This window comes from Borostomias antarcticus (genome assembly GCF_949987555.1).
Source record: "Borostomias antarcticus genome assembly, chromosome: 12".
Classification (NCBI taxonomy): Eukaryota; Metazoa; Chordata; class Actinopteri; order Stomiiformes; family Stomiidae; genus Borostomias; species Borostomias antarcticus.
The window spans coordinates 6,382,317-6,407,072 of record NC_140245.1 but is presented as its reverse complement, the minus strand read 5'-3'; the positions used below and the strand labels follow the sequence as shown (position 1 = coordinate 6,407,072).

Here is a 24,756-nt window from a genome sequence, read left to right as displayed (position 1 = left end):
GTCGGGGCCTTGTCGGGTCGTTTATAGGTGAAATAACCACTGTTATAGCCTATTTTTCACTCACTGTACCTTCGTTTCTTTTTCTATGCTCTACCGGAAATAGCGCGCGCTCTGTGCGATAGGTCACAGTGCTGCCAACAATCGGTGAATTTCAGATTTGAAATTTGCCGTTTGGAAGAGTCCGGTCACCCTTTTCTATATCCTTATATACGTGACCCCAGATTAGAGGAGCGACAGCGTATCTCTGGGGTCACATCGGGGCTATGATACACTGTAACACACATAAACTACAGTATAGCCTACTGACTCATACAGGCTGGCCTACTCTCTGTGGGCAGGATCACTCACACACACAACCGCATAGAAAATGAAAGGAGAATTTCATTCAAGTCCGAACGGGGGTCGGGTCAAAGCATGGTTAGCCTATACTCTGTGCTTATAATGACACTAATCAAACTGCTCAAGATAGAGATAGATAAATAGGCCTACTTAATTGATCCGGAAGGAAATGTAATAAAAGCACATAGACAGATTTTAGGAAGAGAGGACAATGTCCTCCTCTTGACATTTGGCCATAGCACACCCTTTAATGGCGCTGCACCCCGACACGAGTGGGATGCAAGGGCCCGCTCACTGCTGCTCACAGCCCTAGTTCAATTTTCATTTTTCAAAGGAGCGTCTACAAAAATCAACAGTTGGAAAAACGAGTCCAAATAGTCAAAGCTCTATTAACATCAGGTATAAAAATGCAAAATTGAAATGACGCAATGAATTACGTATTCTTCTATTTACTCACGTCATTGATACAATTAAACTGATAAAAGTTACACGGACCCATGGACATTTGAGAGTCAGGGTAAATTACGTGACGTGCAGGCACATACGCCGCAAGCACACCACTAGCGCTTCACGAGAGGTCAGGCGAAAATAGAGCATTGTAAATCTGAAAACAATGAGAACTCCTGCACAACCTGCATGGATGGTGCATGTCTTTTGTCAACACAAGCCTACACAAAAGTCGAGGGAGGGACGTAAAGCCAAATAATTTATACAGGACATTAAAAGGAGACCAATGCAATGCAGAGCAGCCATAATATTACAAATATAAATACAAATATTTACAAAGGCTTCCAATGCTCGTCTATTGTAAACGTCATTATGAATACAGTTATTAACCCGTGCATGTAGGCTAAATACTATTTAAAGTAGCCTATGCTACGGTCCAGGCTGTGAGCTCTGCTTATAATGTGAATGTAAACAACACTGCTGGAATGCATAATCAGCACATGTCTAAGGTGCTTTGGCAACTACAGTAGCCTAATGTTGCATAGCTAGCATGAACAGCCATTGTCTCCTATAAGTAAAAACAAAAACAAACAAACAAAAAACAAAACAAGTGTGCCCACGTGTAATGGTGACTGCCTATGTTTCCACTCCATAATGTTCAGGTGGCTGAGATACAAGCTATGCAAATTATAGCTCATCGTATGATTGGTTGCTCCATGGGCAACTTCTCTGTTGTGCACTCTCCTGTTAGTCATGTATCTCTTATGAAGTATCTAGCCCATGTTTACTGCTCTGTATATGTTCTTAGCCAATAGACAAACATTTTCCAGGAGCTTGCTCGATCGTCTCGTTGAGAGAGGTCAGGGAAGAATTTTTACAGTTCATTTTTCTGGCCCCCCCGGTGAAACTGTTTGTTTTGCTTCCCTCTGGAATATGTAGGGGTTGGACCTATGCCCACCCTCCCATTGTTCTCTGTAATGCTTTATTGTGTTGCCACTGTGTATGAAATGCGCTATACAAATAAAGTTTGATTTGATTTGATAAATGCTTGATGTGCAGTGTTTTCCTCAACATCTCTAAGGTGAACTGATCTCCCAGTAGTCTACCACTTCCGATCAATGTAGAAAGTTCTCAAGAGAAGAAAACAACAGTCGCATGAAAAACTGATAAATTGGGAAACAAAAAAAGTTCATTTTGAAATTTGTTTCAAATGTGTTAGGGTTGTCTGTCATTTTCTGACTCACTGTAGTGTAACATGCAGCCACTTCTCTATGTTCTACGCTGCCCTCTAGGTGAACTAGGAGTGCCACAGCAGTGATGGGTAAGCCAGTTAGTTTGTTATAATTTGAAATACCATATTATTATATTGTATATCTATGTGTTATATTGTATATCTTTGTGTTTAAGTGGGTCCGTATAATGCCGGCATCTCTAGGAGTGTGCTCGAATGTATGGAAGAGCCTGTGAGTGGGTGTGGTCTTGTGGTCTCTACCCGCGCAGGGGTATTGCGATATGCGGTACGCGCCCACTAAGCGCCGTCCGAGTAGCTCCACTCCTGGGTCCAGTAGGCTCTTAGCACAAGCTCCACTACTTCCTGAAATTGCTCAATGCTCGCTGCCCGAGCGCCTCCACGCATATAGGTTATTTTCTGTTATGTTGTATGATACCGTCTAGAAATTACGTTTGGAGGCCGTCGATCTTGACGTTTGGAGGCGATGGACAAACGTCGATTTCTGAAGTCTGCCAAGTGAGACCAGGTTGCTCATTTAGTCTGGTATCGTCTTTTGGCCGCGGTTTCGCGGAGGTTGTACATGTACAGTACCTGTACAATTCTGTGTCACGTGAGTTGAAAGCCCTGGTCGGCTTTCAGCGTGATGCGAATGCAACATTTGGTCAGGGTGTGGACAATGGACATGGCTTCCAATGGGTGGACGCTTTTACAGCTCAGGGGCAGTTGGTGAGAAATAAAATGTAGTAGGGATCCATTCCAACTGCCCAGCTGCCATTCAGCACCATGGCAGAACATAATGGATGGACGGTGGGATGATGATGGTCACATCAAATGTTTAAAAACCAAATCAAAAAACCCTGGTCAAAATAAAACTATAGGCCCAATGCCTACAATAATAGAAGTGTTACTGCGCCATTTACAATATTTTGTCCACTGTTCTCTTTGGTCTTTATGACCAAATCTTGGTTGTGAACCTTTTTCGAGTAATGTAACAGCCAGGATAATCACTAACAAACACACACACACACACACACACACACACACACACACACACACACACACACACACACAGAAAAAGAGGTGTTGGAAGCCTCTCCAGGGCCAAAATGATGATAGGACGATTTCCACACATACAATACATGTATACCTGGACACACACTGTAGTCAGTTGAGTGAGGCGAAGTCTTGTGCCAGAGTGTGCTATGGGATTAGCTAGTTAGCTGGAGTTTTCCTGAGAGGGCTTCAGTGCTGAGGCAGTCAAAACGCAACCAGTATCCACAAACAAAGAGCCTCCAATCCCCCAGAAACCACACCACACACACAATAACAACACAAATACTGCTGGGAACAAAGAGCCTCTGCTTTCCAGAAGCCCAGCCCACAATAAAGAGCCATGCACACAGGGGCTCTGGCTGTTTGACACAACAAGCCACCCAACCCATATTCTGAACCATAGCTATGTCCATGGGCAACTAGCCTGGCCTGCTGACCATTAACACGCACCGTTCTCACACTCGATTTTAAAGGACAGGGAACAACATGCCTCTGCCCAGACGGCGATCCTCCTTCCTGGGCCAGCCATCTGCCACCGAGCGCTCGGGCAGTGCCTGCACCAGGGTTGGTGCAGCGGGCGGCACCACGGCACCCAGGGGCGTGTTTGTGGGAATGGCGCCCATGGGCGGCGCCTCCAGCCTGGGCACGCGGGTGTCACGGCGTGCCCTCGGTATCAGCAGCGTGTTCCTGCAGGGGCTGCGGAGCAGCGTGGCGCCGGTTCTGCCGCGGGCCGGCGACAGAGCCCAGCAAGGGGGCTTCCAGGGGCTCAACAGCTGCCTGATGGAGTACAGGGACAAGGTGCGCGCCCTGGAGCAGCTCAACCAGCAGCTGGAGGAGCAGATCAGACACTGCCTGGATCGGAAGGCCTCTAGTGCCGGCGCATGGGGCCCGCTAAGACAGGACTGGGAGGATATCTACAGACAGGTAAGGTTGAGGAGGTGGGGCCAGGAACTGATTATCTTCACACTAGTCACTCTGATCTACTGTAGCATGTACTGTACATTACATTCCCCCTAGCTTGTAATTGTTCTAAATGAATACCAAAAACAAATGAAGTCCTTGGCACTTCAAAGAGAAGGGTCTGGGGGTTGGAGAGCACTATCTGGATTTGAAAAGTTTGAGTATGTTGAGTTTTGGATTTTAGATGCCGCAATTTCTTACCCCTGGAAGTACCACCACTTAAACAAGTCAAACAAACATTGTCTTTTCAAAGTGATATTCAAAGGTGTATCAAACGGATAGTACGTGCTTATATATACAGTACATCAATTGTGTCTAAGGATTATTTGTGATTTTAATAAGATGATGAAATGGATCAACCCAGTTATCTACTGCTCTCAAAACCATTGGAATGTCAACAGTTCAAAAACAACAGACTATCTAAAGTACAGAGCACCTGTATGAGTTAAATATTAGGAATAAATATAGGTTCACTAGTTCTAATACCCGTTGGAGCATACAATCAGTATTTGGCCATAATTTAGTCCATTATATGCCCGTCGCCCCCACCCCAGAACCTGAGAAATGGGTATCAGAACGGGCGCCAGACAGAATTAATGGGGGAAATGTATTTTCCTCCTGAGCCCAAGTTCCAACTGAATGGTGGTGTGTTAATAGCGACACTAACTGACTCTAAACTGCTTAAAAGTACATTGCACCTACTGTATGGCTGTCGCTTTGGGCGGGCCTTAGGGGCCCTGGTCCACTCTCAAAAGTGCAAGTGCCCCCCCCCCACTGGCGCCCATAGCTTAATTAATTAATAGGTTTATATTAATTAGGCTATCATATTTTTCTAGTAAATTAAAAATACTAACTTTAATTTTTATTTATTTATTTTTATATTCCTTATAAATTAAGATATTAAATTAGAGAATCAATGGTGTGTTTTTGTTTGACGAGGTTCTGTTATGTGACTCTTCATCCCCTATGGGACATAGGCTAAGGCTTCAATGAGCTCTCTCCATTGCATTCTGTTAGGTGAGCAACAGCCTGTATCTGGCTGGAGGTGGCCGCTGTAAAAAGGAAGTTATGCCAATGTAACGGTTACCACATGTGAGATTTCAGTTGGTAGCTGAGCTGTGCACTCCAGGCCATGCTGACTGTTTTCACAGCTTATAGGCTTACCCTTGCCCTAACTTTGAGGACATCTACCGCAATGTGTGAAAATTCCTTTTCAGCACTTAGAAACGTTTTCTCTGAGCATCAGCACAGTATGTTGCACAAACACAAGGCTCAGTGTATTCTGCTTGCCTTTGAAAAGGATCTTACTCATAAGTTCAATGACGAATGGAAGGACATTTTGCTGAGAAAATTCAACACTCAGAAACGCCGCCTTCTGTCAGAGGGAGAAGGCGAGAACTCAATATACCGGTAGTTAGTATGCGTCAGTGCTGCACAAATACAATAGCAGATATTATCAAAGATATTTAATAATAATTGTTCCCCCTCATGCAGTTTATATGCCCCCTTTAACACTGAGACCTAGCAACGGGTCTGACCTCCTGATTTTAGCTAGATCGACCAGAAGACATTTTCATGTAACTAATCTGATCGTTAATGTTTTTAGCATAAGTGAATGGAGTTCATAACTGGGCGGCTGTAGTTCAGTTGGTAGAGAGGGTCGTTCAATGATCGAAGGGTCAGTGGTTCGAATCCCAGCTCCGACTGTCCACATGTTGAAGTGTCCTTGAGCAAGACACCTAACCCCAAAATTGCTCCCAATGAGCAGGTTAGCACCTTGCATGGCAGTTGCCGCCGTGAATGAGAGGCCATTGTAAAGTGCTTTGAGTGCCGCTAAGGTGGAAAAGTGCTATATAAGTGCAGTCCATTTACCAATTTACCATAACAAAAATTTGCATCCTGATTATGATTACCAATTACGTCCCATCTGAATGATAGCTTGGTTTGTAACTACTATTGTACAGGGTAGACCGGAGCAGCCTATTCTGAAAGGAGGAGGGGTGGCTTCGGAGCAGTATTTTATGATAGAATTTGCCAAATTAATCAAAAGTCTGGGCCCTGTCACCGTCTGCCCAGGACCTCAGCAGATACCCAGTGCCAAATATGAATGCTGTCAAGTCGACCGTGTCCAAGAAAATTGCAAACAGGTCCAGATACCCCAGATGCATTTGATGCAAAACATTTTGCTTTGGGAATAGCACCTATCCCCAAACTATCCAGCATCTGAACTTGCACAAAAACCACCTCAGGCACATTTAGCACCTTGAACTGTTGCACTTTATGTGTCATACGATACGATTGTTGTACCTGCATGTGTATTGTATTACTTGTATTAACCTGTTGACATCATTGAATTGATATCCAGATACCCCAGATACAGAGAGTCTGCCTTTTTGTGCATCACTCTTACACCCATAATATTGTTGTATATGTTTTTAAGATTTACTGAGACAAAATGAATAAGGATCTGAAGGTTCACTTCCTAGTATCTACGGTCCCCTGGACGATGAGATTACTCATTTAAATTTCTCCCACAGGTCAGTGAAGCCATCCTTGACAATGCCAGACTCATGCTACAGACAGAGAATGTACAAGCCAATGCTGAGGACTTCAAGGACAGGTGAGAAACCATCTCTCATGTCAGGTGCGTCTGTCTGTGATGGTCACTCTAACAAATCACTGCTCTACTACTGTACCTTTTCTTGTACAGACATGGTTCACTTTTTTTCTTTCTTCTAGTCCAATAGTCCAGTGATATGTTGATCCTTCCAGACACTACCAGACAGTATTCTGCATAAATGCCACCAAACACATTCCTAAAGCTAAAACCATTCCATCTATTTCACTCGTGCTGCAATTGTCCCCTACTCCACTGCCTAAGTTTAATATTATGGGATTAGATTTGGGTCACAACAAATTGCAAAGTGCCACCAAGAACTCCAATGTTTATGACAGTTATGTTGTTTAGTACAGATAACAGAATCTTGTGACAATAATATAACCATTTTCCCAACGGAACAGCAACTATTTGGAATTTTGTATAACTGGTAAAAGTTGTCGAGTTGACGACGGTGGGCCATGGAAGAAGACTTTGTTTTGCGTGCCAGGTGGGCATTACTAATGCTGAGATGTCGCGTGAAAACTATGAATACACGGTGCCAGCCATATACCAGGTTTTGAAATCGATAATCGGATCAGGTTGCTTTCATTTGTAAAATGATTGTTAAAAAAAAATCCCTCCCACCTTCTCTCTTCTCATCCAACTTCTCTATTCAACTGCACCTTCTCTACCTATCCTCCACACTGTCCCTCACATCTTACTTCTCTGCACACCTTTTCCCATCTCTCCCTCCATCCTCCCTCCCCCCTCTCTGTCATTCACCCCACCATTTCCCTCTCATTCACTGTAGGTATGAGAATGAGCAGCCTTTCAGGAAGGCTGTGGAGGAGGAGATCAGTTCTCTGTATAAAGTGATTGATGATGCACAGCTCACCAAAGCCGACCTGGACAGCCAAATTGAGAACATGAGACTTGAGCTCAGAGACCTGGAAAGCAACCACGAAGAGGTCAGTCCTAGAGCAAAGAAGACAGTATAAAGTAGATTTGAATATTTGAATATCGATATTATTGTTTGAGTTGAATTGCAATAACTTAAAACAAAACTAGGCTATGGACAAATCAATAAGAACCTTCCTTCAGGACACATACTGTATGACTTTCACAGACAATTCTTGGACAATTCCTTGTTTTCTTGATTCTCGTATACAGTACATCGAATAAGAGAATACAGTCCATAGTAACAGTTGTGGGAAGTGTGAACATATTTGGAAACAATATCCAAGATTCATGAAATTAATCCCCCTTGAAATGATCACTGATTTGATCAAATCTAATTTTATTAGAGCAGTAATTGCCTCCATGAATGGAGAGAAAGTGAATGCATTGTAGTGTGATGTGATCGTGTAAATTGACCTTTACGTCTAAATTGTAAAGATGACCGCAGACAAGCTCACTGACGAGGCTTTTCCCATGTGCCTCATTCAAATACATATGGGCAGAATAAACTGGACATTCTAGGAGTTTCTGCAATACCAATGACCAGGAGGTGCTTTTGCATATAGATTTTTTGTATGTGATATTATCACACATTATACAGTTTTTGATTTACCATCATATGTTAAGACAGGTGTAGATAACTCATAGTTTAGGGTTCAACCAAGATTAAATTCACATCACCTTTTGCATTTGGTTGGGATATTGCCTTGCTAGTTTTGAAAGCAGTATCTGATATAGGAACAGAATTCACACAACAAAGGATGATTTTAAGTTGATATCCTAAACAAAACTGCATGTTTGCTGTCCATACAGGATGTTAGAATCCTCTACAACCAGATGGCTGGTCGTGAGTTGGATGAACTTGATGCTCCCATCGAAACCAGTCTGGACCAAATACTGGCCTACATCCGCTCTCACTGGGAGAGAGTAATCGAGAAGAACCGTGCTGAGACCGATGCCTACACAGAGAACAAGGTTTGAATGGTAGCAGAGGGATCAACATCAGTGTTGGGCAAGTCACTTAACAAAAGTAATCAACAAAAATTACTGATTACGTTCTCTGAATTGTAATTAGATGACCTTACTAGCAATCAGATTACTAATTACTTTACTTTTGAGTTACTTTCTAAAACCAGATCATTTCTTACCCAAATCATAGAAGCGCTGATCTAGGATCAGTTTTGCATCGTAGATCATAGTAGACAAAAGAAAATCTGATCCTATACCAGCACTCTTAACACATTTTAACCCTGGTGACATAAACAGTCAGCTCAGCCGCAACTGCAGAGAGCACATGTGCATATCAACCAAATGAAAGAAAGGAAGTGTGTGTGTAAGTAACTCAAAAGTAATCCCATTTTTATTAGGTCAGTAACTAATCAAAATTCTAATGTAATCCCTTACATTATAAATTCCTGGAAAAAGTAATCTGATTACAGTAATCTGTTATTTTGTAATCAGTTACTCCCAACACTGATCAACATAAAGATGCATGTGACATTGCTGAAATGTACTGTATATCTTAAAATGTTAAGCACATGCTTAGTAACTGTTTAGTTGCTTGGACTGCCATTTTTCCCTGATGAAAGGCCATTTTCTGAAAATTTCCGATGGTAGGGGAAACATTGTACACTTAAATATAAATATAGCAAGTTGATGTGTGTGTTTGTGTTCAGCAAGCAGAGAGTGTGAACAGTAAGCTGAGTCGGGAAGAGGAGGAGCTGGAGACTCTGAAGACCGAGTGTAACGACGCTGGCTGTAAGATCCAGAGTCTACAGGCTGAGACCGAGTCTATCAGAGCGCTTGTACGTATCACACTACCTCCATTGCACACATTCCACACTGCATGTTGATGTGATAAAGAGACACAGCAAGACAATATTATTGTAACCCTCAGTGTGCTGACTCTCCGCTAGCAGGCATGGGTTCTGTTTGAATCCTTAAAAGTTATTTTTTTCTCCACTCTTAGAGTTAAAATCTAACATGATTAGGCCTATATAAGTATAAGCCTTTAGTCCTCCACACAGCTGTCACCAATCCAGTCATTTTCTCCAAGATCGGGAGGAAGGAGGGACATCTTACTGTATGAAACCCAGAAGTGGCCCTAAACCAAGACAACCCTGACAGGATATTATTGGTATTTGTTAGAAGACTACTGCCTATTTCTTGTCCATCTTCTTGTTCTTACTCACACAGAAACGAGGTCTGGAAAACTCCCTGACCGACGCTAAGCACTGGCACGACATCGAGCTCCAGAACCTGGGCTCTGTCATTGGTAAGCTGGAGACTGAGCTGGGTGACGTCCGCGGCGACATCGAGCAACAGCGCCGTGACTACGAGACGTTGCTTGGTAACAAGATGCGTCTTGAGCAGGACATTGGAACGTACCATGGCATCCTGGATGGGGAGGAGAGTCGCTACCACCCCTCCATGTGAGTCACATGACAGACGATACTTTAACATTGAATGGACTCCTCCAGTTACCCCATTTATATTCATACATTAATTTACCATATCTACATGAATGTATGTGCATGTATCATTCAGGACATACAGTAGCCTATACAGTGTCTCAACCATTATGTCAACAATGTGTAACTGCACCAATTAGCATAACTGCTGTTCGAGTTGTATGAAGATGTGTGCGATGTATGCAAGCTCTTACAAAGCTTTTGCTACTGATTCAATACCATGAAATGATACTTGAATACGTTTGAATGAGCTGATGCTCATGAGTGAAATGCATATTCTCATTCTCAGGCATTGTCTCAACAGGTGGTCTGTCCCATTAGAGCCTGAGGGAAATCAAACTGCCCCCGCTGCAGACTCTCAAGGTCCCCCAGCTCCTGCAGGTAAAATATTACTATTTATCATATTTATAATAATGAAAGTAATAACATTTTATTAATATTCCCGACAATCACATCAGAGTACTGTCCATTTGTTACACCAAACAACAGAGCATTTTGTCAAGTTTGAGTCAGGCGTTTTATTCTGTATCCCTAATGACCTTGTTAATGAATACATAGTCTTAGTGAGGACTCGTGCTGCGGCATTCTGTATCATTTGTATTTTAGAGATTGCTTTCTTTGGTAGGCCTGATAGTAGAGCATTGCAGTAGTCCAGCCTGCTTGTGATGAAAGCATGCATTAGTCTTTCGGTGTCAGCCTGAGAGAGAAAGGGTTGCACCTTGGCAATGTTCCTTAGGTGGTAAAAAGATGTCTTTGTAATATTCTTGATGTGGTTTTCGAAATTAAGATCTGAGTCAAGTATGACACCTAGGTTTTTAGCCTGGCATTTGGTGTCAATTTCCAGAGTTTTTAAATGTGCAATCATGTTGTTCCTCAAAGCATGCTGACAAATAGATTATAAAAAATAAAAAAAAATCTGTCAAAAATTAAAACTACTGTATCAAAGTTACAAGCTTTATTTCATTTCTCCCCCTAAATTAGCTTTGATATATCGATTGAGAAAGCAAATGGATGGGTCACAACAATTGGAACGTATTTTAGTCGTATCAAGTCCTGAAGAAATATATTTTATTTTCCACAGGTTCCAGTACATCCTGCAATGAGTAGAGGTGAACCTTGGGAACATGACCGCATTTATATTTTAGAGTCATGTCATGAACATCTGTACAACTGCAACCGATGCTATGGTAATAGAGGTTATTGACTTCCACTTTATACCCCGTTCTTATGACTATATTGAATAAAATATATTGTCTGCAAAGGTACCAGTATCTTGTGCAATTTGTCACCCTGAATGGGATTGATGGATAGGTAAGCCACATTCCATGTGTCACTCAATACCCCAATTATAAAACACTTCTCATACACTTTTCTTAGCCATTCCCACATGGCAACATCCCTGAGTAGATCCCTTCATTTGGGATTCGCATCTTGAGATTGTTCAGGAGACCATTACATTGATATTAATGATTGATGTGATGTGCATATAAAGCACAACTAAATGATTTAAGGACCAGAACCACAGGACAACAAAGTCCAGCAGATCACTACATCTATTATTCTACAGACGTGGACAAAATTGTTGGTACCATTCCGTTAAAGAAAGAAAAACCCACAATGGTCATGGAAATAACTTGAAACTGACAAAAGTAATAATAAATACAAATTTACTGAAAATTAACTAATGAAAATCAGCAATTGCTTTTGAATTGTGGTTCAACAGAATCATTTTAAAAAGCAAACTAATGAAACTGGCCTGGACAAAAATGATGGTACCCTTAACTTAATATTTTGTTGCACAACCTTTTGAGGCAATCACTGCAATCAAGCGATTTCTGTAATTCTCAATGAGACTTCTGCACCTGTCAACAGGTATTTTGGCCCACTCCTCGTGAGCAAACTGCTCCAGCTGTCTCAGGTTTGAAGGGTGTCTTCTCCAAACTGCATGTTTCAGATCCTTCCACAGATGTTCAATAGGATTTAGATCAGGGCTCATAGAAAGCCAATTCAGAGTATTCTATTTTTAATCTAAATTTATTACTAAAACAAAAGCACTAAAATAAATTCAGTCAATGCCAAATTAAAATTGTGTCAATCATGAAAAATGCGGAAAGTAAATAAACAACACTCCATAGCACTGTTCAATCTAGATTGCAAAATGTCATATGAATGATTCTTCTTAAATCAGTTTGGAAAAAGGCCCTTCTGATATATTCCACATTTGATACTAATTATTTATTGACTTGGCACTGTCCCAACATCATTTTTAAGCTGATCTCTCAGCTTCTCATAATTATTTATTATTATGGATTTTTTAATGAATCCTTAACATTTGCACATTTTCAAATATAATACAATTAAAGCTCAACTTGAATTAAAATACAAGTAACACAATTGATCACAATTGTCTATATTCTGCCTAGTGTCCTGAAAAAAAAGACAAGCCTTAGAATGTCACACATGAACTGCTCTGAGCTTAAACTCTTTGGACAAAATCATGGCCTCATCAACAGACATTAATTTACACCTTTAAAAAAAGTAAGTGTCAAGCACCTTGTAAGCTGATGTTCACAAGCGGTAATTAATCACAAGCGATCTTTGAGTGGCATTATGCTGACAATGCCAAAAGGCTGATGGAAGTTGCTCCATACTTTGACTAGGCAAATGTTAGGTCTGTTGACAAAGATATTCTAGCATTTCTGTGACTAGAGGTAGGGCAAACATTTAAACAAATGTGAAATATATATCAAGAATCCTTCATTCTGAACAAATCTTTAAAACAACTTGACACTTCAGACATAGGTATAGTAACAAATTATTATTTTTCAGTAGTAGATGCAAATAGTCCTTAATGTAATGGCGATTCCTTTATACTGTACTTGTTACATGCACTATTTGTATTTCATTTAATTAGGCAAAAAGTTTGCCCACACCTCCTACAGTGCAAGCAGACAGACGCAGCCTAGCTGCTCACCCAACATTTATGTGACATGAAACACCAGTAGCTACCATTTCTCCCACTCTGAAGAAAACACCCCAGAAAATACAAACAGTATATAAAGCCATCTGAAACGAGGTAAGCAACATATACAAGTACTCCCATATTACTGCTACAAAGCATGGAATGGCACTCTCGATGGAGTTAAAATAAAATTAATCTAAGGGGCTGCTAATTGCAGTCTTGGTGCCATAGTAATGCATGAGACATACGTTGGAGCATTCTTTTTGCAGAGGTGTCTTGATAATGTATTGTAATGTGCACACGCACACACTACTGCACAGATAAATGCCCCCTCCTCCAAGTGTCTGCAAAGTGTCATCCATCGTGGCCTCCTGTGGCTCAGTTCAGAGCACTAGCATCTCTACAGATGGGCGATACTAAAAGGTATCTAAACCTTGAGACTACAGTAAATGACCAATGTTGAGAAATGTTCTGTTGATAAACTTTGACTAGTGGAAAAGCCCTCTCAAGTGAATCCTAAATCAGTTCATTGTTAACCAGGGATTACATCAATAAAACTGTTACTTACACTTAATGCAGGAAAACTGCAGTTGCAAGTTGCTGCTGATGCTATAGCAGATGCTACTGTACATTACAGTATATAAGTAGTAAGTTAAAAATCACATCCTATGGCATATGACAGGAGTAAAAGGTTTGTAAGAAATAAGAATGTATTGCCTATTTCAAAGCAAGTGATTTTATGGAGCGATCTGTATGATCTCAGCTCAACCAGCCCGGGCCACCACAATTTTATAGTCATAATCACATCATGAGCATACAGTGAAACTCATTCTGTTAATGCTTCATTACAGATGTGTTAGGTATGTCAGTGTTGTTAGTGCACAATCTAAGTATTGTTAGCCATATACTAAGCCTGTTCACTTTTTTCTTCTTTATAGTTTAAAGAATAAATAAGATCCAGTATAAATAAGCTCCAAAAAGTAAGATTACTCACTTTCAAGTACAGGCATGCAAATGTGCATACTTTTTCTTGCACAAAATCTGCTATAGTTCTACTTTGGCTGACTTATACTTTTCAAGCTACAGTATGTAAGCTTTAAATGGTAGACTGTTACCTATTGGTACTGTGGTGAGTAGACTGGTGCAATCTCCTGGGCAAACACAAGCATTGCACGTCTACAGCATCCCAGGGCCAAAGCTTCCCATTGTAATCTCATTTATAGAAACACATCAGTAATCATGGCCAATAACACTATTTTGAACAGCATAATTGGGCTCAAGAAATTCAGAGCGTTACATTGGTGGGTACTTTTTCATGGGTTATCATGGGGTGTATAAAATGCTACATGTCAAATGTGAATGAAAGTGCAATATAATGTTTTTGATTATTTTTTGGAGTACTGAATAAAGGAGTTATACATGGCTAACAATACCTAATACAGGTACAAGTGGCTAGGCTTACTTGGACAGATGCTTTCACCTCAAATCAATGCTTGCATTTTGGTCCCTACATTTGATGTGTTGTACCATTAAATCATGAATGAATCATGAATGAATTCTCCCAACTCAAAGAGCAATTCCAATCCAACAACTTACCTTTCAATAACTTTTCATTCATGCCATCATAATGTTATCAACAAACATTTCCTTTGTTAATGGAGCAATATTTTCCCACTTTTAATACAGTATATGCCTGTATAAAGTAAACACTGTATTTGATTTACAAGCCTACACTTCCAATCTATCTCCACTTCTCTCTTCAGTTTAGTTCTTCTCTCTTCAGCTTAGTGCAGAGGAGCTACCAATTTCCCCCAAAGCTACTCTCCCAAAGAGAAACCTGCAGCCCCCTCCACCAGGCTGATTATCATGAGACACGATCATAGCCCAGACCTCTTCACCCCTAATCTATGCACTTATTCACCAATACCATTTAGCGGCATTGGCGGAAACAGGCTAAGAGAAATCAAAGCATGATTGGAACAGAACACAACGAAGAGTTGTCTCATCCTTGTTCATGGGTTGTTCCAAGTTCCTTTAACCCATTAAAAAATCTAAAAAGTCCCACAGGTTCAACGTGTTGGATTGCAGGGTTAGGCAGGCTGAAGGGGTATACAGCCCACCCCGACGCCACCCTCGTGACAAACCATGGGTACCATAAAAGTCCAACTGTTAGATTCAGTGTCATACATCTCTAAAGAGCTCAGATTCGACTGTCCGTCGTAGCCGCCGACCGCATAAAGTCTGCCACAGTTGGCCACCAACGAGACTCTACTACGCCGCGTGTTCATCGGTACCAAGTGGCTCCATTGGTCCGTCACAGAGCTGTACATCTCAGCTCCGCTGAGGAAGCCGGACCCGTCGTAACCTCCCGCCACGTACAGATGGCTGCCCAGGGCCGCGGCGCCGTGACGGCAGCGCTTGTTCATCATCCCGACCACGGGGTGCCACAGAGACGTGTGGTGGTTGAAGTACTCCACCTGCAAGATGGGTGGATTGGTAACTATACTGTTCTTTAATAACTGTACTTTAACTGTACTTACATTAATCAAACAAAACGTGATCAATCCCAGTTGCTGGGACGTAGTGAGGAGTACACAATTACAGTCAGCTAGGCCTTTGACGGGCATGAAGCACCTTCCATAGTTCTCATGCAACATTATTTACTCACTGAATTACAGCCCCATATTAAAGCCCAAACTGATTCATCTAGAGTGGATTTGGGCTAATTACATTTTAGGGGAGGGAGGGGTTTTATATTACATGCAATGTAATATTCTGTGTAAAGGGTGATGCAAAATGAACATTAAAATCATAAGATCATTTTTGATCAGTAACCAGTACATTCCTGATGTTGGATGTGATATTTTTCCAGCCACTACATCCCTGATATTGACTGTCATGTCTATGTCGAAACATGTCATTCTAACCGTGTTGAAGATTTGTAAACCATCATGGCCGCCGGACACAAATATCCTTCCGTCGAAAACGGTCACCCCTGCTGCACTGCGGCTGGAACTCATCTCTGTCACTACCGTCCACCTGCACATATGGAAAAAGGCCAGATTAATAGCATGATATAGCTGGTGGGATCTATTCTTGTGTTGGTATACAGTTCAACACTTGAAAAAAGTACAATACAATAATGTCACATCAGTGCTTTCTTTCGATTCAATATGAATCGGATAATTCCAGGCATTTCTGCTCCCACGGGACAGTCTGGGAAAACAGCCCAGGAAACTTGACCTACATTGAGCTCTTTGGAACAGCGTGAGAAACTAACACCACAACAGGCATTGGTTCATCTTCTATCCAGCTACACCCACACGTGGCATATCACTCCCTCCAGCTCTGCCCCTTCCTTGTCTTGCATCAGTGTGTATGCTCATCCACGCCTTGTACACAACAAGGTACGATGGAAGTTGAAAAGAAAGCTTTTAAGTATGCTTCGTTCTTTATTAAGTAATGCTTACTTCTTTTTGGGAAATCATCACAAACGCTGGACACTGGAACGCTGGAAATTTCCTTATCTTGTTTCCTCAACATGGTTATAGCATTGATACAGCTAATAAAATACTAGATAGCACTGCACACAAATAGAATATATTTTGCCATAGAAAATCAAGCAAGAACGACTGTGATGTAGTGGTAGATATTCAGTTCTCTGAATGACTGAATAATTTCTGTAAGTTGATTAGTTAGAAAAGGTGTGGTATTAACTGGAACACCCCTATATTATACAGTCATGGTCAAACCATCATTGATCACAAAAAATAAAATATCCCGTTACCTGTCTGTTTCTGGAGAGTAGCACTCCACCGAGTTGAGAGAGGACTTGCCATCATAGCCTCCGCAGACGTATATATGGCCATCCACAACAACTGTTCCCATGGCACTGCAATTAAAACAATGGGAGGGGGATTGAGAGTGAGAAAGTAAGCATTTTTAGAACCCTGAACCAAACTGAAGTGTCCTTTCGTGTGGGTCGTCTCCACCGCCCAAGACACTCTCCCCATCAGTGGGGCTGATCTACAAAAGTGCTCTTTGTTGACTTATCAGCAGTGCTGTGAGGAACTCACGGCTAATGTCCATCCATGGCCTATCTTCTATTCAGCGTACACGTGAAACGACCCACAGAACACCTCAAAGCACTCATTTGAGAAAAGAGCAAAATAAAAAAAACGTACCCCTGGACATTACCCCTACCCCAAACCTTGTTCCACTTGTAATTGAATAGTTCCTATGGAACTATAATGTTGAAATAAAATTGCCTCATGATTAACTTGCAAGGTTTGAGTAGGTCCATTAACTTTCATAACACAAGAGTAAGCAGGCTAGAACCATTAATGTAGCCAGCAGGATCCTATGCTGAGCTCAGAGACAGTTTGAGGACCTGCTCCTCGGTGCTGTCAGGCTCATCACCTTCTATTCCACTAGTTAATGCTGTTCTATTAATTACATGTGATTGTTAGAGAAGTGCTTATCAATCTCACACATGCATAGGATCGAGAATGTATTCTGGCTAGTGGTATGGAATCTCCTCAAATCTAATTTTGGCAGGCCCAGACTCACTACCCAAAGACAGTGCCAATCTGGTTATATCATTTGTGTTCTTTTTTTCTCTCTCACATGATGCCAGTAGTGTGGGTCGTGTTTTGTGGGTCAGGCTGGATGGAAGACAGACATTGAAATAAACCAATTTATTGGGGGGGGGGGGGGGGGGGACCCGTGCTGCTGCTAAGACAAATTAACTTTTGTAGTGCTGTTCACAGACTCTCAATGGGTCTGCGGCAGCTGACACTAGCTCAAGTTAAATTCACCCCTTAGATATTGATTCACTACAATCGAAATACTTTTTAAAGGTACGGAAATAATAATGTGTTTGTGGGGTATTTTCTTACCTCCGTTGACTGTTCATACTAGCAACACGTGTCCAGGTGTCTGCTTCTGGGTTGTAGACCTCCACAGTGCTTAGCCTTGATTGCCCATCATATCCTCCAATGGCATAAAGCAAGCCATTGACAACTGCTACACCTACTCGACTTCGGGCTGTTCTCATTGGCTGACATCGTTCCCAGCAATTCCCAATGGGATCAAACACTTCAACTACATTCAATGAATCACCTGGGAACAAGAATCAGTGCATGGTAAGCATTATATCAATATAACTAAGTTCTGTAATATACAATTGTACATGCTACAGCTGGAACTACACTTCCCAGTCGTGTGCACCCAGCAGACAATATGTAGAAAAGTAGGGGGTGGCACCTGCACTGTTGAGTCCGCCAACTGCATAAATGAGGCCAGCAATGGAGGTGCAGCACCTTTGCCGTGTCTTAAATGCAGGAAGATGAGGTCGACGCTCTGGCATGAGGTGGAAATCCTTTGCTTCATCAACAAGATCCCTGTTGTAGGGAAGATGCAATCAAAAGAATTGTTCAATGTGTGAAATTTAGCATTTTGGAGGGCCCAATGAAGTTGTTTTCGTTCCCAGATTAAGATTATTTCTTTTTCAAATCAACATTTACCGTAAAACATGCATGGAATGATAGAAAACCTTAAGTGACATTTTGAGGTAGGCTATTGTAGATAAAATGCTTTCAGGAAAGTGCATCATGTGTAAATACACACATTACATTGTGTTAAGATTTGAACTTGATCATTGACATGCTCTAGTGTTTTATTCTGAGCTACACACATACTTATGCCTGCTGTTAGGAATAGAAACATTTCTATTTTTATTTCACTTTCTAATATTGACAGAATGACAACTTTTTCCCTGGCAGGTGCCTCATGCTGTCAATGCTGACGCTAGTCAACACAAGGTCAGAGGGAAAAACATTTTTCTTTCCCAGATCACTTTGCTAATAAAGTTCAGTATCTAAACAACAAAGTTTATAAAGTTATTGTTGTATTGTTAAGATACAGATCCGGGATTCCACTTCTCTCAAAAAACTCACATGAATTAAGGGCTACAATAATTATCCAGTTAAAATTCTATGATGAGATAAACTGTTTTTGTCCATGATTAGAGTTAAAGAGGCAATATGAAACTCAACAAGCATCAGCACCTAAGGACAGTCACCTGCATTTGTGGCATGAGCGCACCAGCTCGTCTTGCTGAACCCGGTCAGCCAAGAACTGGGGTCGACAAAGGGCCAGCCGGGTCTTGGACAGCAGTTCGGGCAGCAGGGGCTCCCTCTCCACACGCTCATGCCGCACCCACGCGAGAACGGCTTCAAACACCTTCAGGGAGGGGAGAGAAGCCCAGCTGAGAGACTGTTTACTAAACATATACAGAGAGCATCTGTCCTGAAGATACAATAGCATTTATGCATGGCCACGTTACTAACCTGCTCCTCTGCTTTGATATTGAGCTCATCACAGCCCACCAACTCCAACACTTCCTCTGGCCGGAGACAAAGAAACTCCTCGGACATGGACACCTCCACAAAGTGCTGGTGAACAAAACTGTTGGCGGCATCATAGAGTGTGGTGCACATCATGGTTTCTGCAAATTGCCGCACTCCAAGACAGTTCTTAGGGTGAAGTCTGCAAAATAGTAGAGGTATGAAGGAAATTATGTGTAGATAAGTGCCAAATCTTGTGGAACAACAAGAAAGACTAAAGTCGCGATCACACCAGAAAGTCTGAACCAAGGACCAGACCAAATGAGTGAAGTTGCAACATTGTTTTTTTGGTCTGGTTCGCGTTCACACGGTCATTTGTGTAATCGAACCAACACATGTAAACAAATGTCAAGCGGTTGTACAGGTTGCTGATCTATTGGCTAGAAAAATTAAGAGGGAAAATCCATCATTAACTGCATGTAATTAGAGCAATCACTGTTACAATGGAACCGCAACAGCGCATTGCATTTGCCATACTGCATTTGCGCATTGCTACTTGTGATTATTTGGTGCTCTGGCACCAAACAACACCAACCACGGCGACCCAATATGAGCATGACCGAATCTGGACGCGTGTAAACAATGAAGGTGCGCTGCTTTTTTCAATGCAAAGGAGTCGATGGAGTTGGTACCGACGCAAAATACGGGCCCTGATGGGTGGCGACGAAAAACTCTTTGTTTTGGTCCTACGGATAGTCCGATGCGCATTCACACCAAAAGCGAACCGAAGCATGGTCCCTTTCGAAGCGGGTAGTCCGAGTCCTTGCTTTTTAGGCGGACCATGGTTCGGTTGTTTGATCCGGGGACCGAGTTCGAATACGCGTTCACACCTCTCCAAACGAAGCGGAGCAAACTTTTTTGGTCCGATAGTCAGATTCCAAACGGATCAAATGTGTAGGTGTGAACACACCCTAAGAGTGCATTCAGACCTAGCTTGTTGTTCCGATACCGGGAGCATTTCCCCTGTAGATCAGGTTGTTTGGGCATGTGAACACAGCAATCACTCGCGGTTCCGGAACAAATCAACCAGGCTGAGTCCACCTAGAGAGGGTTGTCTCAGCCTGCTTGCAATCGCCCAACGGGGCGATTCGTTGCCAGTGAGAACGCATGTTACCCACAAACCGCTACAATTCATTGTTGTACCCTTCACTGTCAACAAAGTCTACTAACTGTTTAGCGAGCGCATGAAAGGCTGTCAACGTTTTGTTGAGCAGTGCATCTCCTCCAGATCATATGCAATTGCACATTGTTCTCTAGCCGTAGTCGTGACGTCTGCTCAAACTGGATATGTTGTCCATATACCGAACACTGGTATATGAACCAGAGAAGACCAATTAATGCAATTTACACGCACACCGCTGATGCGCCATTTTCAATTACGGGTCGATCCCCGGTGTCAGTGATGAAAGGATTTCCAGAAATCCAAACTTCCCGCAAAATTTGGACCAATCACAAAACTATCTATAAGCGCATAGTGTTGAGGCCGTATCCAAAACCAGAGCAGACCTGGACATTGTTTGCTCTGTCCATATTGCTGTGTGAACACAATTCGAGCTAAGGTCCAAGTGCAACATTGTAACATACGTATTATTCCCTGAATCAGAACATTCAGGTATGAAAGTGGCCTAATTGTGGACTTGACCCCAAAGTTCACTTGTACACTTGACCCCAAAGTTCAGTTCGTTTGGTCCTCTTAAGCAAAGTTATGGGAAACAAATAACATTTAAAATAATGTGTGATGACAACTCACCTCTCCTGTAGGAAGGAGCAGCAGGCATCCTTGACATTCTGGAGCTGCAGGAAGCTGGCTCCGATCAGGAGCACTTGGACGTTCTGCTGGTCGATGGCCACGTGGCCGTTATACGCAAAGTTTATTAAGGCTTCAAGGGCACTGCAGAGGGCAAAGCAAAACACAAGTTGTGAAGAAATCCAATTAAATGTACATTCATATCAATTTGGACCAGGTGAATTACGGCACAAATTGCTGTTGTAAAGATAATGTAGCCTAGATAACAAGTTTACTTGAAAAAACTGATGTTATCATATTGAATAAGAAATAGCAATGAGTATTATACAGACTGTGCTGTATAGACCTAGTGGTAGTTCAATCACAAACAGTATCACAAAATAAAGTGTATATATAATATATTTTCCCTCAACTGAAGGATGGAATTTACAAAACCATATGGCATTACAGAATCTGCTTCTGCTTATTATTCTTGACTAGCGATTATTTGTTTATACAATCTATACTCTTGGCAATATGCGTTTCCATATACAGTAAGGTTGGCAGAGAACAGGAAGCTGTTTTTGTTAATTTTGGTCAAGCAAATAATTGTTGATGATAATAAGACCACTTATAACAAGTAGCCTAACACCTAAGTAACACCGTTATACTATTAGTGCTGTATCATTTGCAATCTCAAACTCATTCACTGCCCATTAAATGCTTTGCTCTAGTATACACACATAAAAAGTGAGCAGACAGGGGCCTTACCTAGGGTCCATTCCCTGCATGACAATCTCATCCTGCTTGCACTCTACCATATCATTGGTGAACATAGCATGGAAGTATGGGATGGAAGCTGCAAGCACAATCCTGTGGGCGCTGAACTTGTGGTCTCCAATCTGCAATACACATACAAGCAGTGGAAGAAGCAAATTCAGTTTGTGAGTTCGAGTTCCTCTGGTATTGGACATTAAACAAAGTGAAAGTATCATCTGCACACACTTTAGGAGAAAAAATGCCTTTTTCGATTGTAGTCCAAAGGAGGTTTACTGTTTTTTAATGAGTCCAGGGAGGGGAGGGTCATAAAAATTTGAATCGATCAAAATGAAATTGTTTTTTCAGCTTTTAGGAATTCAGCAAACTGTTTTGTATGACCCGGTGTAGGCTATAATTTCTCTGGCACTCTGCTGGTGATGATGGGGGAAAATTTAGCAAGCAACTCACATGAAGAACAAACAGATACTGTCATGCGGTCTGTTTTCAGTGCAGTGCATTTCGCTTTTGCTGGTCGTTCGCTACTGACATTACTTTAACATGTAGCCTATAACATAATCTGTATAATAAGCAAAACTAGGGGCCAATTGGACCTGTGCTGACTTGAAAACAGAACACTCATTTTCTTATTTTGAGTAATACTATATTAAAATGAACTTTTTTTTCAATATCTCAGGGAAGGTCAAATAAATATATATTTCTGTCAGAGGGATCGTCATGCATTTTTATTTATTTATTTCTGAGCACTCTAAAGTCGTCCAGTGACCCGCTCCCAAAAATGTCAAACAGTCCCTTATTGAGAAATAATTAACCTAGTGTCCATTGTCCAATCATTATCAGAAAGTATTTCAGAGAGCCGTGTAATGAAAGTCTATTAAATACAAGACAAAACTTGCATTAAGGCTTGTGGGCACAAGCTAACCAACCTTGATCGAGCTAAGGTGAAGTCTAATTTGAGTATGGTTTGGAACCATGAACCTAGATCTAATTTGTGGCATTTATGCAAAAATAATGCACATCTTCCGAGCCAATCAGAATCCAGTATTCAACAATGCCATGGTACACACAGGCTCATGCTACAGCTGCTTGTTTTAACTGTAAATTTGTAATGGATGCTACAGGTGCTTGTTATGTTGCATGGCATAACCACTGCGACATTGGCAGTAGGGGCATACAGGTCATGTGAAAGATGACAGCCCTTTGCATGCAACCTACGCCCAGGTTTGAGCCAGAGGACCAGAATGAGAGAGAAAGATGACAGAAATACATGTATATGATAATACCCCCTGTGATAGGCTTGTGACATAGTTACGGTAAGGGTGTAGTGAGGTGTGAAAGTGACTAAGCAGCAGCTTATCATAATGCTGATTAGGAAGGACGAGTGTACCTTTGAGAGGATAAGGGGTACTGGAGGTGAATGGCCTACCGATAAGGACCTTATTCTAAACTGCTGCACAGGCTTGGAAAAAAACCAATCACTTGATCACAATAAGTTAGTTAAATAATATACATCACAATAATACACAACAACTAAAATTAGATAACTAACAATTGTTGGGCCAATTCATTCACTCTAAAGGACATGCGACAGTGTCCAATTGTTTAGGGTTGGGTTTGGAGGAAGTATCGATGATCACTGCCCAATAAATAATGAGAGCAATATCAGCGTAACTCATTATCAAATCATAACGAAGACAGTTTAACGCAAATCTACTGTAGATATATAATAGCTAGTCTTGTATAGCTAGCTAAGTTTAACGCTAATGTGACTGTGTGCTTCCACTCAGAAGTGAATTGATAGCTAACGTTAGCTTAATATCGATGGACTTTGCACAAATAAAAAATCAGACCACCAGTGTTCCTCCTCAAAACATGCAACATGTACGCTATAACTTAGCTAGGGGTATGTCAGCTAGCTAACGTTAGCTAGCAAAGTTACCTACATCGGTAACGTTTAGCTAGCAATATCGGTGCTAGCTATCCATCAAGCCAGTAACTCTAACGTAGCTATAGCGTTGAACCCCCTACTATAATAGCTAGCTATAGCACTAGGAAATAATAGGTCTGACCTCTAAAGTAATAAGCCACACTTGTCAGTTATCTAGAACAAGTTCCTCTAGCTAGCACTGACGTTAGCTAGCTGACCATCGACAGCCAATCTGTGGTGCCTCCATGCCATCGACCAGCTAGCCACTATCGATAGCGGTGCTGGCTATCGCTGGTCACTTTGCATGCTCGTTTCTGGCCAATACTATGGTATCTAGTTAGATAGAAACCAATTATGCAAACTGCTGCACTCCAAGACAGTTTTAGTGTGAAGACAGTGCGCAAAATAGTCGAATGTAGATTGTGTAACGTTAAATGAGTGCCACACTGAAGTGCATGTTTTGAGTCACGTCAGCTAGGCAACAGCCTCCTCAAGAATACAGTGAAAAGCATAACGATTGCAGTCTAATATTTAGTTAACATTCTTAAATTAACATGAACACAGCGATAGTGGCTCCAATTCTGTGAAACAAAAAACTGTCAGTCTGGACGCTTGGTTTGTCTGATGGTTAGCTAGTGCTAAACACGTAGCCTAGCTAACGTTAGCCAGGTAGCTAGCTATGCCCAGCGTTGGTCAGCTAACGTTAGCTAGCCAGCTAGCACTAGTGTGGTAATTGTGTCACGGCTGTGTATACCTTAAGGGTGACATCGCATAGTTTCCCTTGTCTTCTTATTTCTTCCATAACCGAATAGCCTCGCCCTGGTAAGTCATGAACCGAAAAATGCATCAAATCCTCCAGTTCCTCATATATCATGTCACCCATCGTCATTGAGATAGGAA

At 41.7% G+C, this 24,756-nt stretch overlaps 2 protein-coding genes across 2 annotated transcripts; one reads left to right on the top strand and one right to left on the bottom strand.

The window, feature by feature from the left end:
* Positions 1 to 3,556: 3,556 nt before the first annotated feature.
* On the top strand, positions 3,557 to 10,022 carry bfsp2 (beaded filament structural protein 2, phakinin; the record flags this gene model as incomplete). Its single annotated transcript, XM_084447489.1, has 6 exons — positions 3,557 to 3,994; positions 6,568 to 6,650; positions 7,441 to 7,597; positions 8,400 to 8,561; positions 9,263 to 9,391; positions 9,783 to 10,022. 6 exons carry the CDS (start codon positions 3,557 to 3,559, stop codon positions 10,020 to 10,022), a joined length of 1,209 nt encoding a protein of 402 aa, XP_084303615.1.
* A 2,527-nt stretch (positions 10,023 to 12,549) lies between these two features.
* Positions 12,550 to 24,745, bottom strand: klhl18 (kelch-like family member 18; the record flags this gene model as incomplete). The annotated part of the gene is made up of 10 exons (XM_084447335.1): positions 12,550 to 15,496; positions 15,947 to 16,058; positions 16,807 to 16,911; positions 17,918 to 18,140; positions 18,285 to 18,421; positions 19,102 to 19,262; positions 19,370 to 19,568; positions 21,177 to 21,317; positions 21,924 to 22,054; positions 24,611 to 24,745. The coding sequence occupies 10 exons, from the start codon at positions 24,743 to 24,745 to the stop codon at positions 15,110 to 15,112; spliced, it is 1,731 nt and encodes a 576-aa protein (XP_084303461.1). The 3' UTR covers positions 12,550 to 15,109.
* Between the last annotated feature and the right edge of the window lie 11 nt (positions 24,746 to 24,756).